Genomic DNA, 21,947 nt, shown 5'->3' with positions numbered 1-21,947 from the left:
GAATGTTAAATATATATGCAGCTTATGTGTAACTTATAATTAGTTAAACATCTTGTTTATACATAGAGACATGAGGGGGCCTGCATCTTACTTTTAAGCCGGGGGTTAGTGCAGTATTGGTTCCACTAGAGGAATTTGTCCTCACCTTGGGTACAAATCTTGGCGGGTCTACTCAGCCTCTCATTCTCCAAAGGTAGATAGATACAAGTATACCATTGAGTAGACTTAACATTAAACAGTTACAGGTCCAGAAGACCTCACAGGGTGGACAAATGATTTATGGATTCCGGTGAAGAAGACACACTCTGATATTTAACAAGCATTAAAAATGCAATAGGTCTCGCCTTTGATTAAGTTAAAGCCATTTGCTTTGCTATACAATACCATTAGCAAATCAAATGGCTTTAACTTAATCAAAGGCGAGACCTATTGCATTTTCAATGCTTGTTGTTAAATGGTGTAAATCCGTTCCGTAGTTCCTGAGAAATTAAAAAAAGGAGGTCGAAAAATGCATTTCCCATAGGAAACTCTAGACACAGCTACAGATCGAACTGCTGAACGGATTTACACCAAATTTGACAAAAAGGTAGTGCTTGGTTCAGAAAGCTTCATTTTTTTTTTAAATGGTGTAAATCCGTTAAGTAGTTTTTGAGATATTAAAGGAAAAATATCTTTATGTATCTGGGCAGGACCTATCTACACAAGCTTGGCTCTAATTGGCTGCCAACACTTCAATCCAGGAAGTTTTGGCAGCCATCTTGGTGCAATGCTTTTTAGGTCTCCTCTAGCGACGCAGCGCATGCGCTGCCAACTACACAAACACCACTGCACTACCCTAAACCCTAAAACACTACCCCCAGGATGACCCCCTACACTACAAAAACACCACTGTACTACCCTAAACCCTAAATACCCCCACCATGACCCCCTACACTACCCAAACACCACTGCATTAACCTAAACCCTAAAACACTACCCCCAGCACAACCCCCTACACTACACAAACACCACTGCACTACCCTAAACCCTGAAACACTACCCCTAGCACGACCCCTATACTACACAAACATCACTACACTACCCTAAACCCTAAGACACTAACCCAGTATGACCCTGTACACTACACAAACGCCACTGCACTACCCTAAACCCTAAAACACTACCCCCTACACTACACAAACACCACTGCACTAAACCCTAAATCAACCCCCAGCACGACCCCCTACACTACCCAAACACTAGTGCGCTACGCTAAACCCTAAAACACTACCCCCAGTATGACCCCCTACACTACCAAAAAACCACTGCGCTACCCTAAACCCTAAAACACTACCCCCAGCACTACCCCCTACACTACACATACACCACTGTGCTACCCTAAACCCTAAAACACTACCCCCTACACTACCCAAACACCACTGCGCTACCCTAAACCCTAACGCACTACCCCCAGCACGACCCCCTACACTACCCAAGCACCACTGCACCACCCTAAACCACTACCTCAGCAAAACCCCCTACACTACACAAGCACCACTGCACTACCTTAAACCCTAAAACACTACCCCCAGCACGATCTACACTACCCAAACACCACTTCACTACCCTAAACCCTAAAACACTATGCCCAGCACGACCCCCTACACTACCCAAACACCACTGCACTACCCTAAACCCTGAATCTACCCCCAGCACGACCACTACACTACAGAAAAACCACTGCGCTACATTAAACCCTAAAACACTACCCCAGCACAACCACCTACACTACCCAAACACCACTGCACTACCCTAAACCCTAAAACACTACCCCCAGCACGACCCCCTACACTACACAAACACCACTGCACTACCCTAAACCCTGAAACACTACCCCTAGCACGACCCCTATACTACACAAACATCACTGCACTACCCTAAACCCTAAGACACTAACCCAGTATGACCCTGTACAGTACACAAACGCCACTGCACTACCCTAAACCCTAAAACACTACCCCCTACACTACACAAACACCACTGCACTAAACCCTAAATCAACCCCCAGCACGACCCCCTACACTACCCAAACACTACTGCGCTACGCTAAACCCTAAAACACTACCCCCAGTATGACCCCCTACACTACCAAAACACCACTGCGCTACCCTAAACCCTAAAACACTACCCCCAGCACTACCCCCTACACTACACATACACCGCTGTGCTACCCTAAACCCTAAAACACTACCCCCTACACTACCCAAACACCACTGCGCTACCCTAAACCCTAACGCACTACCCCCAGCACGACCCCCTACACTACCCAAGCACCACTGCACCACCCTAAACCCTAAAACACTACCCCCAGCATGACCCCATACGCTACCCATCACCACTGCGCTACCCTAAACCCTAAATCTAAACCACGCACGACCGCCTACGCTACCCAAACACCACTGCGCTACCCTAAACCCTAAAACACTACCCCCAGCACGACCCTCGACACTCCCCAAACACTACAGCACAACCGTAAAACACTACCCCCGCAAGACTCCCTACGCTACACAAACACCACTGCGCTACCCTAAAACATTACCCCCAGCATGACCCCCTACACTACACAAACACCACTGCGCTTCACTAAACCCTAAAACACTACCCCCAGCATGACACCCTACACAACACAAACACCACTGCGCTACCCTAAATCCTAAAACACTACCCCCAGCATGACACCCTACACTACCCAAACACCACTGTGCTACCCAAACACTAAAACACTACCCCACCACGACACCCTACACTACACAAACACCACTGCACTACCCTAAACCCTAAATCTACGCCCAGCACAACCCCTTACACTACCAAAATACCACTGCACTACCCTAAACCCTAAATCTACCCCCAGCACAACCCCCTACACTACACAAGCACCACTGCACTAACCTGAACCCTAAATCACTTCCCCCAGCACGACCCCCTACGCTACACAAACACCACTGCGCTACCCTAAAACACTACCCCTGCACAACCCCCTACACTACACAAGCACCACTGCACTACCTTAAACCCTAAAACACTACCCCCAGCACGATCTCCTACACTACCCAAACACCACTTCACTACCCTAAACCCTAAAACACTATGCCCAGCACGACCCCCTACACTACCCAAACACCACTGCACTACCCTAAACCCTGAATCTACCCCCAGCACGACCACTACACTACAGAAAAACCACTGCGCTACATTAAACCCTAAAACACTACCCCAGCACAACCACCTACACTACACAAACACCAGTGCACTACCCTAAACCCTAAAACACTACCCCCAGCACGACCCCCTACACTACACAAACACCACTGCACTACCCTAAACCCTAATACACTACCCCAGCATGACCCTCTGCACTACCCAAACACCACTGCACTACCCTAAACCCTAAAGCACTACCCAAGCCCCACTACACACCCGAAAACACTACCCCCAGCACGACCCTCTTCACTACCCAAACAGCACTGCACTACCCTAAACCCTAAAACACTGCCCCCAGCACGACCCCCCTACACTACACAAACACCACTGCACTACCCTAAACCTTAAAACACAACCCCCTACACTACACAAACACTACTACGCTACGCTAAACCCTAAAACACTACCCCCAGTATGACCCCCTACACTACCCAAACCCGCTGCGCTACCCTAAACCCTAACACACTACCCCCAGCACGACCCCCTACACTACCCAAACACCACTGAGCTACCCTAAAACACTACCCCCAGCATGAGCCCCTACGCTACCCAAACACCACTGCGCTACCCTAAACCCTAAATATACCCCACGCACGACCGCCTACGCTACCCAAACACCACTGCGCTACCCTAAACCCTAAAACACTACCCCCAGCATGACCCCCTACGCTACCCAAACACCACTGCGCTACCCTAAACCCTAAAACACTACCCCCGCAGGACCCCCTAAGCTAGACACAAACACCACTGCTTTACCCTAAAATACTACCCCCAGCACGACCCCCTACACTACACAAACACCACTGCACTACCCTAAACCCACCCCCAGCACGACCCCCTACACTACCCAAACACCACTGCACTACCCTCAACCCTAAAACACTACCCCCACTACGAACCCCCAAACTCTACCCAAATACCACTGCACTACCCTAAACCCTGAATCTACCCCCAGCACGACCCCTTACACTACACAAACACCACTACACTGCCCTAAACGCTAAAACACTACCTCAGCACGACCCCCTACACTACACAACCACCACTGCACTGCCCTAAACGCTAAAACACTACCTCAGCACGACCCCCTACACTACACAAACACCACTGCACTACCCTAAACCCACCCCCAGCACGACCCCCTACACTACCCAAAACCCACTGCACTACCCTAAACACTAAAACACTGCACAACCTCCTTCACTACACAAACACCACTGCACTACCCTAAACCCTAAAACACTGCCCCAGCACAACCCCCTACACTACACAAACACCACTGAACTACCTTAAACCCTAAAACACTCCCCCAGCACAACCCCCTTGTTGGACCTGTCAGCCCTAGGGTGGTCTCCCCATTTATTTTTGATCGTGCCTAATTTTTTCCGCCCTCATTTTGATGTTGGACTTAGGTCTCCGGGCGCCTTTTCATTGCCAATCAGTGTTAAGGTGCAGGTGCTCCCTTCTCCCAAGATGGCTGCCACAGACCCTGCTACTGCAGAGTGGTCTTTATTAGTAGCACCCTAGCTGCCAGGAGCTGGCTGGAACCCCACAACAATGTTGCAACACCAGCCCGCCTTTTTTGTCCCATAGGTAGAATGGGGAAGCTCCTGGAATGTGCTGGAACCTTCTAGAAGGGAGGTGTGGTTTTACTTTTGCCGCCTTGGCTAGAGGTCACCTGACCTAGGGATACATAAGTGAGAGGGGGAACTTTTTCTAGTCAGTTAGCCAGTGGGGTAAAGCAGAGCTGGAGAATCCACGCAGGAGTGTAGGCGGTAGGGCCTAGCCAGGGACTTATGCCTCTGAGAGTGACAGGATTTAGGTGCTGCCTCTTAAGTGAGTGAGGGATCCTGTGAAACCCACTGATCTTGCCCAGCAGTAGGAGTACCCAGAGAACCTCTGCCCAGCCTGACTAGGAAGGACCTAGTCGCCAACTCACTCCCTACCCCCCTGTAACAGAACCCCTTAAGGGCGCCAGATACATCTGCGCCATCAAGACTTTCTAGAGCAACTGATTGCCAGAACTGAATGCTGAGACTGCGTGTCCAGACTGAACCTTGAAACTACATACTTAACTGATTGTGGTATCGCTGATGATCAACCAGGTCTTAGCGCTGTGACCCCTGCGCTCCCTGACCTGGCCTGGGTTCCCCGGCAGCGTGCTCCGTTGAGCGCGGAGCTCCCCAGCTTAATTTGAGCCCCCCCTGTGACGTGGAGGCTGAAGCGCACTCACCGCTGCAGCCCGGAGACCGGACGAGTGCCCCTCATCGAGGCGAGGCCCGCGGAGAAGCCCGGGGCCCCGTCGCTGCTGTCGCAGCTGCTGCGAGAAGTGTGTGAGGCCGTGGCTGGGTTAGACGCCTCAAGACGTCGTGATCAAGGTAAGCCGGGAGGCTTGGGAAGGACCCCGGTGCGCCCCCTATCGACTGGGAGCTGCACCGCACCCTGAGACCCTGGTTCCCCCTCCGTGGGAGTCCCCGGTAACCCAGAACTGTGACCCCTCCGAGGGATTGCACCCCTTTTCTGCAAGACTGTCAAGGAGCGCTGTGCCCCACGAACTGCACCGGAGTGCGAGAGGCGCGCTCCGTAAGAATCGTTGTGCTCCGTGAACTGCTCCGTTCTAAAGTATTCCCTGCTAATGATCACGAGTAGGGCTCTGGTCTAAATGCTCCGTTCTGCGTTATTCTTTGCTACTGATTACGAGTAGCGTTATGTTCTAATGCTCAGTGCTAAAGTATTCACTGCTTACTGATTACGAGTAGCGTTATGTTCTAATGTTCAGTGCTAAAGTATTCACTGCGTTCTGGTTACGAGTGGCGCTATGTTCTAATGCTCTGCTCTGAAGTATGCACTGCGTGCTGGTTACGAGTGGCGCTATGTTTTGATGCTCTGCTCGGTAGGTGTTCGTCAGATTTGTTCCGAGGTGTACGAGGCCCGCTTAGCGCGTAGAGCGCGGTGATCGCCACTGAGGCGCTACAGGTAACCAAGGTAGCGGTAGGCCCGCGAGGTCTGCCCTGGTTCCCTGCACGCCCCTAGGAGTGGCGCTACAATCCCCCAAACCCTACCACGGGGAGTAAGATATACCGGGGTGGCCTAGAGCCTGCAGGAAACATACTGGGGAATAACATCCTGGTGAAAAGCATACTGGTGAATATGGTGCTGGCGGATTAAACGCTGACATAAGTGAATTGCCATTGTCATCTCATGAACTGCATGTATACCGCATTAACTGCATTTATATCTCATGAAGTGCATTTATATCTTATGAATTGCCTTGTTATCCCATGAACTGCATTTATCTTGAACTGCTTGGATAAACTTGAGTTATTTGCACAAATCTCTACAGTGTGGCGTCCCTTATTGTGTGCATTCCTGGCTTCAGTGGATGTGCGTGTTGTATGGTCGCTTTACACACAAGCCTTTGGGTGCCCAGCCGCTCGTGTCACGTTACCCCCTTAGGGCCTGGAGACCCCAGGTCTTACACCCCTACCCTACCCAAACACCACTGCACTACCCTAAACCCTAAAACACTACCCCTAGCATGACCCCCTACACTACACAAACACCACTGGACTACCCTAAACCCTAAAACACTACCACAGCATGACCCTCTACACTACCCAAAAACCACTGCACTACCCTAAACCCTAAAACACTACCCCCAGCACGACCTCCTACACTACCCAAACACCACTGCACTACCCTAAACCCTAAAACACTGCCCCCAGCACAACCCCCTACACTACACAAACACCACTGCACTACCTAAACCTTAAAACACAACCCCCTACACTACACAAACATCACTGCACTACACTAAACCAACCCCTAACACGACCCCCTACATTACCCAAACACTACTACTCTACGCTAAACCCTAAAACACTACCCCCAGTATGACCCCCTACACTACCCAAACACCACTGCGCTACCCTAAACCCTAAAACACTACCCCCAGCACTACCCCCTACACTACCCAAACCCACTGCGCTACCCTAAACCACTATCCCCTGCACGACCCCATACACTACACAAAAACCACTGCGCTACCCTAAACCCTAAAACAGTACGCCAGCACGACCTCCTTTACTACCCAAACATCACTGCGCTACCCTAAACAATAAAACACTACCCCAGCATGACCCCCTATACGACCCAAACACTGCACTACCCTAAACCCTAAAACACTACCCCAGCACGACCCCCTACGCTACCCAAACACCACTGCACTACCCTAAACCCTAAATCTACCACCAGCATGACCCCCTACACTACCCAAACACCACTGCCCTACCCTAAACCCAACCTCAGCATGACCCCCTACACTACCCAAACACTACTGCACTACCCTAAACCCTAAAACACGTCCCCTACACTCCACAAACACCACTGCACTACCCTAAACCCTAAAACACTACCCCCTGCACTACCCTAAAACACTACCCTCAGCACGGCCCCCTACACTACACAAATACCACTGCACTACCCTAAACCCTAAATCTACCCCAGCACGACCCCCTATACTACACAAACACCACTGTACTACCCTAAACCCTAAAACACTTTCCCTATCACGACCCCCTACACAACACAAACACCACTGCACTACCCTAAACCCTAACACACTACCCAAGCCCCACTGCACACCCTAAAACACTACCCACAGCACGACCCCCTACACTACACAAACACCACTGCACTACCCTAAACCCTAAATCTACCACCAGCATGACCCCCTACACTACACAAACACCACTGCACTACCCTATACCCTAAAACACTACCCCTACACTACACAAACACGACTGCACTACACTAAACCCTAAATCAACCCCAGCACGACCCCCTACACTACCCAAACACTACTGCGCTGCGCTAAATCCTAAAACACTACCCCCAGTATGACCCCCTATACTACCCAAACACCACTGCGCTACCCTAAACCCTAAATCTACCCCTACACTACCTAAACACCACTGCACTACCCTAAACCCTAAAACACTACCTCAGCACGACCCCCTACACTACACAAACACCACTGCGCTACCCTAAAACACTACCCCCAGCACGACCCCCTACACTACACAAACACCACTGCACTACCCTAAACCCTAAAACACTACCCCCAGCAAGACCACCTACGCTACCCAAACACCACTGCGCTACCCTAAACCCTAAATCTACCCTACGCACGACCACCTACACTACCCAAACACCACTGCGCTACCCTAAACCCTAAAACACTACCCCCAGCATGACCCTCTACGCTACCCACACACCACTGCGCTACCCTAAACCCTAAATCTACCCCACACATGACCCCCTACGCTACACAAACACCACTGCGCTACCCTAAACCCTAAAACACTACCCCCAGCACGACCCCATACACTACACAAACACTGCGCTACCCTAAACCCTAAAACACTACCCCCAGCACGACACCCTACACTACTCAAACACCACTGCGCTACCCTAAACCCTAAAACACTGCCCCAACACGACACCCTACACTACCCAAACACAGCTGCGCTACCCTAAAACACTGCCCCCAGTTTGACCCCCTACACTACACAAACATCACTGCGGTACCCTAAACCCTCTAATACACTACCCCCAGCACAACCCCCTACACTACCCAAACACCACTGCGCTATCCTAAACCCTAAAACACTATCCCCAGCCCGACCCCATACACTACACAAAAACCACTGCGCTACCCTAAACCCTAAAACACTACCCCAGCATGACCCTCTACACTACCCAAACACCACTGCCCTACCCTAAATCTACCCTCAGCATGACCCCCTACACTACCCAAACACCACTGCACTACCCTAAACCCTAAAACACGACCCCCAGCTTGACCCCCTACACTACCCAAACACCACTGCAATACCCTCAACCCTAAAATACTACCCCCAGCACGAACCCCCATATACCACTGCACTACCCTAAACCCTGAATCTACCCCCAGCACGACCCCTTACACTACCAAAACACCACTGCACTACCCTAAACCCTAAAACACTACGCCGAGCACGACCCCCTACGCTACCCAAACACCACTGCGCTACCCTAAATCTACCCCCAGCATGACCCCCTACACTACCCAAACACCACTGCACTACCCTAAACCCTGAATCTACCCCCAGCCCGACCTCCTACACTGCACAAACACCACTGCACTGCCCTAAACCCTAGAACACTATCCCCAGCATGACGCCCTGCACTACACAAACACCACTGCGCTACCCTAAACCCTAAAACACTACGCCAGCATGACCTCCTTTACTACCCAAACATCACTGCGCTACCCTAAACAATAAAACACTACCCCAGCATGACCCCCTATACGACCCAAACAACGCTGCACTACCCTAAACCACTACCCCAGCACGACCCCCTACACTACACAAACACCACTGCACTACCCTAAACCACTACCCCAGCACGACCCCCTACGCTACCCAAACACCACTGCACTACCCTAAACCCTAAATCTACCACCAGCATGAGCCCCTACACTACCCAAACACCACTGCACTACCCTAAACCCTGAATCTACCCCCAGCCCGACCCCCTACACTGCACAAACACCACTGCACTGCCCTAAACCCTAGAACACTACCCCCAGCATGACGCCCTGCACTACACAAACACCACTGCACTGCCCTAAACCTTAAAACACTAACCCAGCACGACCCCCTACACTACACAAACACCACTGCACTACCCTAAATCTATCCCCTGCACGACCTCCTACACTACCCAAACATCAATGCACTAGCCTAAACCCTAAAACACTGCCCCCAGCACAACCCCCTACACTACACAAACACCACTGCACTACCCTAAATCACTACCCCAGCACGACCCCTTCACTACACACACCACTGCTCTACCCTAAACCCTAAAACACTACCCCTAGCATGTCCCCCTAAAACACTAGCCAAACACCACTGCACTACCCTAAACCCTAAAACACTAACCCAGCATGACCCTGTACACTACACAAACACCACTGCGCTACCCTAAACCCTAAAACACTACCCCCTACAATACACAAACACCACTGCACTAACCCCTAAATCAACCCCCAGCACGACCCCCTACACTACCCAAACACTACTGCGCTACGCTAAACCCTAAAACACTACCCCCAGTATGACCCCCTACACTACCCAAACACCACTGCGCTACCCTAAACCCTAAAACACTACCCCCAGCACTACCCCCTACACTACACAAACACCACTGTGCTACCCTAAACCCTAAAACACTACGCCAAGCACAACCCCCTACGCTACCCAAACACCACTGCGCTACCCTAAATCTACCCCCAGCATGACCCCCTACACTACCTAAACACCACTGCACTACCCTAAACCCTGAATCTACCCCCAGCCCGACCCCCTACACTGCACAAACACCACTGCACTGCCCTAAACCCTAGAACACTACCCCCAGCATGACGCCCTGCACTACCCAAACACCACTGCACTACCCTAAACCCTAACACACTACCCAAGCCCCACTGCACACCCTAAAACACTACCCACAGCACGACTCCCTACACTACCCAAACACCACTGCACTACCCTAAACCCTAAAACACTGTCCCCAGCCTGACCCCCTACACTACACAAACACCACTGCACTACCCTAAACCCTAAAACACTACCCCAGCACGACCCCCTACGCTACCCAAACACCACTTCACTACCCTAAACCCTAAATCTACCACCAGCATGACCCCCTACACTACACAAACACCACTGCGCTACCCTAAACCCTAAAACACTACCCCCTACACTACACAAACACCACTGCACTAACCCCTAAATCAACCCCCAGCACGACCCCCTACACTACCCAAACACTACTGCCGCTACGCTAAACCCTAAAACACTACCCCCAGTATGACCCCCTACACTACCCAAACACCACTGTGCTACCCTAAACCCTAAAACACTACCCCCAGCATGACCCCCTACGCTACCCAAACACCACTGCGCTACCCTAAACCCTAAAACACTACCCCAGCCCGACCCCCTACACTGCACAAACACCACTGCACTGCCCTAAACCCTAGAACACTACCCCCAGTATGACGCCCTGCACTACCCAAACACCACTGCACTACCCTAAAGCCTAACACACTACCCAAGCCCCACTGCACACCCTAAAACACTACCCACAGCACCACTCCCTACACTACCCAAACACCACTGCACTACCCTAAACCCTAAAACACTGCCCCCAGCATGACCCCCTACACTACACAAACACCACTGCACTACCCTAAAACACTACCCCAGCACGACCCCCTACCCTACCCAAACACCACTTCACTACCCTAAACCCTAAATCTACCACCAGCATGACCCCCTACACTACACAAACACCACTGCGCTACCCTAAACCCTAAATCTACCACCGGCATGACCCCCTACACTGCACAAACACCACTGCACTGCCCTAAACCCTAAAACACTACCCCCAGTATGACCTCCTACACTACCCAAACACCACTGCGCTACCCTAAACCCTAAAACACTACCCCCAGCACTACCCCCTACACTACACAAACACCACTGTGCTACCCTAAACCCTAAAACACTACGCCCAGCACGACCCCCTACGCTACCCAAACACCACTGCGCTACCCTAAATCTACCCCCAGCATGACCCCCTACACTACCCAAACACCACTGCACTACCCTAAACCCTGAATCTACCCCCAGCCCGACCTCCTACACTGCACAAACACCACTACACTGCCCTAAACCCTAGAACACTACCCACAGCATGAAGCCCTGCACTAGACAAACACCACTGCGCTACCCTAAATCCTAAAACACTACCCCAGCATGACCCTCTGTGTATAGATGGATATAAAAGCTTCTTTGCGTCTGCTGTACCGTCTAATATGGGGAGGGCTAAGGGGGGGTTGGTTACCTTGATTTCAGCTAGCATTTCTGGCTCGCTGACTCAACTTGACACTGGCTCATGTAATTGTTTGGCAGTTCAAATTTCCCTCAACGGGGGCAGTAATTTCTTAATTGTAAATTTTTATAACTCTTATCATAGAGACACCACGGTTGATCATCTCACCGCATTAAATTGTTTTTTGGTTAAATTTAAGGAGGCAACTGAGATTATTTGTCCCATCATTATCATGGGCGATTTTAACATTCACAGATGCCCAGAGAAATGTCCTCTGACGGATCCCTTAGGCCCAATAGAATCACGGGAGGCCCATTTTGAGCACTCACCTCAGGGTGCTCTTTTGGAAATAATCCTTGCTGATCATGGCTTGCTACTCCCTGCCATGGTGGATGAGAATATCCCAACATTCAAAGGGAACGACAAATACTCTGTGATTGATTATATTTTCACCAGTTCAGTATTGAGGAACAGGACTATGGAATATTCAGCAGCCTGGACATATTTCAGCGATCATAATCCTGTGGTCCTCATTTTGTCTGATCTCTTTTCACAACCTGTTACGGCCCCTGATAGAACGGACAAATCTCATATTCGCCCCACAGATCAGGATCGCAGGATCAGATGGAACAAAGTTATTCCTGATGATTTTTTTGCCAATTTGAAAAAGAAGGTTGGCCCTGAGTTGACCATGTGCCTTGACTCAGAAGCAGGGAATGTGGAAGTACTAGGGGCGTATTCCGCAATCTGCTCCCAGATCTCAGCAGATCTTCGGTGTCCAGTTAAAACAATGGACAAGGCAGAGTTAGGTTGGTTTGACAAAAACTGTTCATTGGCCAACAGAAAGCTGAGGGCGGCCTTGAGCAGCAACCCTTTGAATCGGTGTAACATAGCCCAACTCAGGAAAGAATATATTAAAACCTTGGCAACCAGGAAAAAGGAGATCCGGGAGGACGCGTGGGAATAACTTTCTTCGGTTGACGTCCTTCGCAATAGTGCAAAGTTCTGGTCTGTCGTCAATAAACCCTTCTTTCGTGATCCCTGTAATAATCAATTAGATTGCGGTATCGGGGTACACCAGTGGTACTCTCACTTCAAGTCAGTCTACGAAGTGGGTATGAATGGTGTATCAAATCCTCCTCTTCCCACTGTGAAACAATATACTTTATTCGTAACCAAGGGCGAGGTGGCTGAGGCCATCGGCAAGATGACGAGCAATAAGGCTCCAGGACCCGATGGCGTCCCATCGGACCTTTTTAAATCAGACATTGAGACTTGGTCCACAGTTTTAACGAATATTTTTAACAGGGTCTGTGTCGCAGGCATTCCGGACACCTGGTCCGAGTCCGTGATCATTCCTATTTTTAAAAAGGGTAATAGAGGGGACCCTAGTTGTTACCGCCCTATCTCACTCATTGATTCCGCAGTAAAAGTCCTGGGGCGAGTAGTTTTGGGTAAATTAACAGAATGGTTGGAGGATACCAACACCCTTTCGTGCCTACAATATGGGTTTCGTAAGGGCCGTGGCACTATAGACCAAAGCTTGAATCTTTACCTTTTAATAGGTAAATACACTATAGCTAAGAAAGGGACGTTATACCTGGCCTTTATGGACTTATCCTCGGCCTTTGACCGAGTGAACCGGTCGAAACTGTGGGAACTTCTTCTCAAGCAGGGAGTAGACGAAAACCTCGTCTATTTTTTAGCAGATCTTCATAGAGATCTCTCTGCTACAGTTAGATTCGACCGATTGGGCAACTGCACTGGCAAGATCGGAATCTCTAATGGTGTTAGGCAGGGCTGTATTTTAGCCCCCCTGCTTTTTACACTTTATATCAACGACCTAGCCACTGCCTTAACTGAGTCTTGTAAGGATATTCCTAGGGCAGGGAAGTACCAAATTCCAGCATTATTATATGCAGACGATGCTGCACTGTTAGCGCGTACAGCAGTAGGGCTTCAAAGTCTTTTAGACACATTTGCTGATTTTATGAAAAGACTTGACTTAAGCGTGAATTTCGCCAAATCTCATGTTATGACTATAGGTTGTAAACCCAAGAAAATCAAGACTATGCTTTGTGAGGGCCATGTCCTATCTAGAATTACCAGTTTCCCATATTTGGGGGTTATTTTTGATGATAAGTCATCCTGGGTCCCTCAACTAGCTGCAAAACGAAATGCCTTTGCCAGATCAATCATAGGTGTGTTGGACTTTGCTCGCAAACTGGGGGTGAAACCCATGCAAGCTATATTGAACATTTATGCAGCTAAATGTATCTCTATAGCTATGTACGGTGCGGACCTGTGGGGATTTAAAAATGTGAAGGAACTTCAGGTGGTAGAGGACAAGTTCCTAAAAACCATTCTATCACTTCCCCAGGCAACCTCTGGTTACATTGTACATCAAGAATGTGGGGTTGGTTATTTAACTGACCGGATAGCATTAGCCCCCCTTTTAAAATGGTTATCAATCTGGCAAAATCCGGAACTCGAGCTAAATCGTGAAATTATAATAGATTGCTTATCGCTCGAGTTCGGAAAGGCTATTCCTTGGCTGCGCTATGTTAAGAACCTAAGTGACGAAATAGGTCGCCCAGACATATTTGATAATCCCAACAATTTATCAAAGGGAGACTTTAAATGGGTAAAAGACACACACAAGCTTAGAATTACTTTAGCCAGAGAAGAAAAGGAGCTAACAAAACCCACAGTAAAGGCCCATCAGCTATTAATAACTACAGGCAGCATTGAACCTTACTTGACCATAGTGAATAACATGAATCATCGCTTTTTATTGACAAGGTTTAGACTGAACAAATACCATCTTTTGCTCACTGATTCTGTTGGTTGGATGAAGGACAGGGACCTGGAGATCTGTTCTTGCGACAGATTCTCCCTCAAGGATACTGCCTACTTTATTTTCTTTTGTAAACATTTGTCCCCTCTCCGCAAAAAGTTCATCATCCCTCTTATTAAGAACAAAGGATTCAGACAAGTCAAACCTGCTCTTTTGTATCTCCAGCTGCTAGGTACTACTTGGGAGATTTTTAATATAGCAAATTTTTTGGCTATTGCGATGAGATTAAGGAAAAAAATCAAGTGGACATAGTGTTGTTTAAAATTAATTGTGAACTTTGATTAAACCCGACCTAGTCTTATTTTAAGTAGTGTTTTAAAATCATGTGTAAATGCTTATTTTAAATGTTATTTATTGTATATATTGTGATGTTTTGCACTTTTATGGTTCTTGATTTGAGCTGAATAAAGTAATTTTGACTGACTGACCCTCTACACTACCCAAACACCACTGCACTACCCTAAACCCTAACACCCTACCCAAGCCCCACTGCACACCCTAAAACACTACCCACAGCATGGCTCCCTACACTACCCAAACACCACTGCACTACCCTAAACCCTAAAACACTGCCCCCAGCATGACCCCCTACACTACACAAACACCACTGCACTACCCTATACCCTAAAACACTACCCCTACACTACACAAGCACGACTGCACTACACTAAACCCTAAATCAACCCCAGCACGACCCCCTACACTACCCAAACACTACTGCGCTGCGCTAAATCCTAAAACACTACCCCCAGTATGACCCCCTATACTACCCAAACACCACTGCGCTACCTTAAACCCTAAATCTACCCCTACACTACCTAAACACCACTGCACTACCCTAAACCCTAAAACACTACCCCAGCACGACCCCCTACACTACACAAACACCACTGCGCTACCCTAAAACACTACTCCCAGCACGACCCCCTACACTACACAAACACCACTGCGCTACCCTAAACCCTAAAACACTACCCCCAGCAAGACCACCTACGCTACCCAAACACCACTGCGCTACCCCAAACCCTAAATCTACCCCATGCACGACCACCTACACTACCCAAACACCACTGCGCTACCCTAAACCCTAAAAGACTACCCCCAGCACGACCCCATACACTACACAAACAACACTGCGCTACCCTAAACCCTAAAACACTACCCCCAGCACGACACCCTACACTACTAAAACACCACTGCGCTACCCTAAACCCTAAAACACTGCCCCAACACGACACCCTACACTACCCAAATATCACTGTGGTACCCTAAACCCTAAAACACTACCCCCAGCTCGACCCCCTACACTACACAAACATCACTGCGGTACCCTAAACCCTAAACCACTATCCCCAGCACGACCCCATACACTACACAAAAACCACTGCGCTACCCTAAACCCTAAAACACTACCCCAGCATGACCCCCTACACTACCCAAACACCACTTCACTACCGTAAACCCTAAAACACTACCCCCAGCACGACACCCTACACTACCCAAACACCACTGTGCTACCCAAACCCTAAAACACTACCCCACCACGACACCCTACACTACCCAAACATCACTGTGGTACCCTAAAACACTACCCCCAGCACGACCTCCTACACTACACAAACACCACTGCACTACCCTAAAACCTAAATCTACCCCCAGCACAACCCCTTACACTACCAAAATACCACTGCACTACCCTAAACCCACCCCCAGCACAACCCCCTACACTACCCAAGCACCACTGCACTAACCTGAACCCCAAAGCACTTCCCCCAGCACGACCCCCTACGCTACACAAACACCACTGCGCTACCCTAAAACACTACCCCAGCACAACCCCCTACACTACACAAGCACCACTGCACTACCTTAAACCCTAAAACACTACCCCAGCACGATCTCCTACACTACCCAAACACCACCGCACTACCCTAAACCCTAAAATACTACCCCAGCACGACCCCCTTCACTACCCAAACACCACTTCACTACCCTAAACCCTAAAACACTACGGCCAGCACGACCCCCTACGCTACCCAAACACCACTGCGCTGCCCTAAACCCTAAATCTACCCCAGCACGACCCCCTACACTACCCAAACACCACTGCACTACCCTAAACCCTAAAACACTACCCCCAGCATGACCCCTTACACTACACAAACACCAATGCGCTACACTAAACCCTAAAACACTACCCCCAGCATGACCCGCGACGCTACCCATCACCACTGCGCTACCCTAAACTCTAAATCTAAACCATGTAACGCCTACGCTACCCAAACACCACTGCGCTGCCCTAAACCCTAAAACACTACCCCCAGCACGACCCTCTACACTACCCAAACACCACTGCACTACCCTAAACCATTACCCCCAGCATGAACGCTTACACTACACAAACACCACTGCGCTACACTAAACCCTAAAACACTACCCCCAGCATGACACCCTACACTACACAAACACCACTGCGCTACCCTAAACCCTAAAACACTACCCCCAGCACGACACCCTACACTACCCAAACACCACTGTGCTACCCAAACCCTAAAACACTACCCCACCACGACACCCTACACTACCCAAACATCACTGCAGTACCCTAAACCATAAAACACTACCCCCAGCACGACCTCCTACACTACACAAACACCACTGCACTACCCTAAACCCTAAATCTACCCCCAGCACAACCCCTTACACTACCAAAACACCACTGCACTACCCTAAACCCTAAATCTACCCCCAGCACAACCCCCTACACTACACAAGCACCACTGCACTAACCTGAACCCTAAAGCACTTCCCCCAGCACGACCCCCTACACTACACAAACACCACTGCGCTACCCTAAAACACTACCTCAGCAAAACCCCCTACACTACACAAACACCACTGCACTACCTTAAACCCTAAAACACTACCCCCAGCACGATCTCCTACACTACCCAAACACCACTGCACTACCCTAAACCCTAAAGCACTACCCCCAGCATGACCTCCTACACTACCCAAACACCACTGCACTATCCTAAACCCTATAGCACTACCCCCACCATGACCCCCTACACTACCCAAACACCACTGCACTACCCTAAACCCTAGAAAAGTAACCCCCACCCCATGCCCAATCCCCCTTACCTGTCACTCCTCGTGGTTCCTGCTTCACGTCTTCTCTGAGGGGCGGTGCATGTCATTGTGAGGAAACGGAACAGCCTATGTTTCCTTACAACGACGTGGATCGTCTACATTTTTTTTAGAACGCATGGTCATTTTCCATACATACCTTTACAACGAAATTCGTTGTAAAGGCATGCGTGGTAAATTACCATTCCTTCAAAAAGAAATGCGTAGTAAGGACTTCGCGATGTACAACGCATGCATGTTAATGCATGCGTTGTAATGGTATTGCGAAGTAAAAAAGTCGTTGTAACAGCTGTTTGCCGATCGAAGCTGGCCCCTGTTCTTCAGTGAGTCTTTTATTTGATTAGGAGGGCATTTCCGGCTGTTGTATTGTGAAAGTGTCCGCGTGGCCTGGTTTCACTTCCGGTGAGAGATTGGAAGAGTCTGTTTCGATCTAAAGGAGTTCTGTTGTTGGACAGGGTAGGCGCGACACGTCATCAGAAAACACAGCTAATGGAAAGCGTCCTTCCTGAAGTGTGGAGCAGTGCCATGAGAGCTCAACGAGTGTGCGTCCCACCGCAGTTTGACCGTACTGTGCTGTTCTGGGTTACGGGAGGCAGAAGCTGCATCCATTGCAGGTCCTCTTGTACACTAAAAAAGGACCAAACGATGCTTTCCTTTCTTTTCTTCTTCTGCTGCACCATCTGTTCTCCCTCATCTACTGCAAGTGGATTAACTTCGGCAAAACTAGAAACCATAGTTGTATTAAAAATAAACAAACACACAAAAAAGGTGTATCAATATAAAGAGAAGCAAGAAACAGGTCTTCTCTCTATCAAGGACAAAAAGTAAGGGAAATATCAGAAGGATGGTTCCTCCCTCTTTCACAATGAAATTGATTTCAACCAATCAGATTCCTTTTTTCTTTTGCTGACATGAAGTCACGTAGGGTGCACGCACTCGTCACGCACCCTTCGCGCACCCGCGAAAATCATATATATCACTATACACTAGAAATAAAAATTACTGTAATCTTTTAATAAGTATATTAGCAAAACTGTTCAGTCTAATATCATATTCAAACTTTCTATAGTCATTTTTTCAACTTTAAAAGTACACCGAAATCTCGACTTCGACTCGATCTCAGCGCGATCACGGCACGACACGACACCGGAAATACGCGTGGGGAGATGTTGCGCACATTAAGCGGCTACACCGCGCATTTCGTAACTTTACTTTCGTCGAAATTATATTGAAAATAATACTTTAAAAATGCTTTTATTCATAAATTTAGACAAACACTTAAAGGAAAACTTTTATGTATAATTAATTTAAAGATATTTCATACTTTACAAATTACGCCAAAGTCGCGACCCAGCGCGACTTTTCAAAATGGCTACCGGAATGCGCGCAGCCATCGTGTAGGATGCGCGAAGGGTGCGCGACGTCTGTATAATATTTACATTTTTTTTAAAAATGAATATAGTTTTCCTAACTAAAAATTATTCACAATTTTTTTAAATATATATATATGTATAGAAAACAAAAAAAACATAGGATTGAAGTACATTATAGTTAGAAATTAGCATTTAAAAAACCTTTGAAATTCACTGAAAAAAAACATAGGTTTCAGGCACGTTATAGTTAGAAATTAGCATTTAAAAACCATAGAAATTCACTGAAAAAACCATAGGTTTCAGGAACGATATAGTTAGTTAGACATTTCACTCGTACAAAACCATAGAAATTCCTGTGTTATAGTTAGTTCAGCTAACTATAACTCGTGCCCCAGAAATGCACTGCTGATGACGTCACATATTACATCATTCATGACATGGTCAGTGACTTCACTGACATATAAACCAACTAGGGGTAGGCATGACTCCGTTTAAACCCAAGTCACATTTTATCCCGACAATGCCTAAAGATGCCATAGACATTTTTCATGAAGTTGTTACTGAAGAAATGAAGAAACTTCATCACCAAATCAAGCATAAGAAGCGTCACAAAAGTAAATATGAATTAGATTATAATAGCCTAATGAAAAAACTAGGCAACAATCATGAAATTGTTATTACTAAATAGGACAAGGGAGGCAATATTGTCATTTGGCCTCAAAAGGACTATATCAGGGAAGCACGTAGGCATTTGGAAGACCAGTCCTGTTATGAAAAAACAAACCTGAAAGAGTATAATACAGCGAGAGAAAATCTAAAAACGAAATTGATGCAATGAAAAAGAGAGGGAGGTATTTCCACTGAAGAGTACAGTTTCCTACATGTGGAACACCAAACTCTGCCAAGAATGTATCTGATTCCAAAGGTCCACAAGCAAGTTTTACCCACCCCCGGTAGACCCATTATAGCAGCTATTGGGAGTTTGGGTGAACGAGTGTCACAATACGTGGACTATTTTTTACAGGACTTGGTCAAACAACTGCCTACATATCAGAAATATACTGGGGATTTTCTTGGAAAATTGCAGAGCGTACACTGGACAGAAGACTTGATGTTTAATACGTTAGACATCGAGTCTCTGTACACCAGCATAGACCATGATATAGGTTCAAATGCCTTAAAATACTTTGTCGGATTAAGACCGCTTGATTGTTATAATCATAACAAAATGCTTTTAGATCTAGCTTTGTGGTGTCTTTTTAATAACTTTTTTATGTTTGGTAAAGATGTTTACTTGCAAAAGAGGGGTGTGGCGATGGGGGCCTGCTTCTCCCCCAGCTATGCATGTTTACATGTTGGCTGGTGGGAGGAGCAGGTACCTAAACGCGCATTCCTCGTGAATTACAAAACCATGTACAGCAGTGGTTAAGATATATTGATGATGTTTTTATTATTTGGAAGGATGATGAAGGGAGTGCGATTAATTTTATTAATAGGATTAATGACAATATCCTCAATCTTAAATTTACATCGCAGATCAGTAAACATTCCGTGGAATTTTTAGACATTGAAATCTATATCAAAAACGAAGTATTGCAACTATGCTACACAGAAAGGTGACGGCTGGAAATACAGCGCTCCATGCCAGTAGCGCGCACCCCAAACATTTGATTAAAAGCATTCCGTTTGGGGAATTATTGCGATTAAGGAGGATCTGCAGTACTAATGAGGACTTTACTATATGTCAACAACAGGCCCTCATGAGATTCAAAAGGAGAGGCTATTGTGAGTCAATTCTAACAGAAACGGTAAACAAATTCAGCACGAAATCTAGAGACTCCCTGTTTTCCAACACAAGTAACATAGAAGATCCTGTAAGATCTAGCACTGGCCCAAGACTCATAACTTATTTCAATAGACAAGAAAGAAAGATCCGGTCAATCATTAAACGTAATTGGCCTAAAATCAAGAAAGATGGAGTACTAGCTCCTAGCCTTCCACAACAACCTACGATTACTTTTAGGAAAGGTCCTTCTATGTCCACACAAATTGTAAAGACGAATCCTGAACTTGCAACTGCCACAATGTGGTTACAACCTAAACAAGGGTTCACTAAGTGTTCCGCTTGTAGAGCTTGCAGGTTTGGTGAAAATACTACATCATACCGGACTCCTTTTAGTCCAGATAGTGTGTTGATTAAAGGCAGCTATAACTGTAAAACTGAGTTTGCAGTTTATGTTCTGACGTGCACCTGTGGATTAAGATATGTGGGAAGCACAAAGCTCCAGGTGCACGTCAGAATCTTACAGCACCTCAGAGCCATCGTTAATAACGATTCCACGTATCCGGTGGCTCGCCATTTTAAACAAACTCATAAT

At 47.9% G+C, this 21,947-nt stretch overlaps 1 protein-coding gene across 1 annotated transcript in view; it reads left to right on the top strand.

The window, feature by feature from the left end:
- Window positions 1-21,947, top strand: part of SPATA7 (spermatogenesis associated 7) — a 517,137-nt gene that overhangs the window by 434,570 nt on the left and 60,620 nt on the right. The window contains exon 12 of the mRNA XM_085627838.1: window positions 12,334-13,146. Within this exon, the coding sequence (XP_085483964.1) occupies window positions 12,334-13,146 (813 nt within the window). The remainder of the gene's footprint in view (window positions 1-12,333; window positions 13,147-21,947) is intronic.

The sequence above is a fragment of the Triturus cristatus genome, chromosome 9 (genome assembly GCF_964204655.1).
Source record: "Triturus cristatus chromosome 9, aTriCri1.1, whole genome shotgun sequence".
In the NCBI taxonomy this organism is placed as follows: Eukaryota; Metazoa; Chordata; class Amphibia; order Caudata; family Salamandridae; genus Triturus; species Triturus cristatus.
This window is presented reverse-complemented; position numbering and strand designations above follow the sequence as displayed.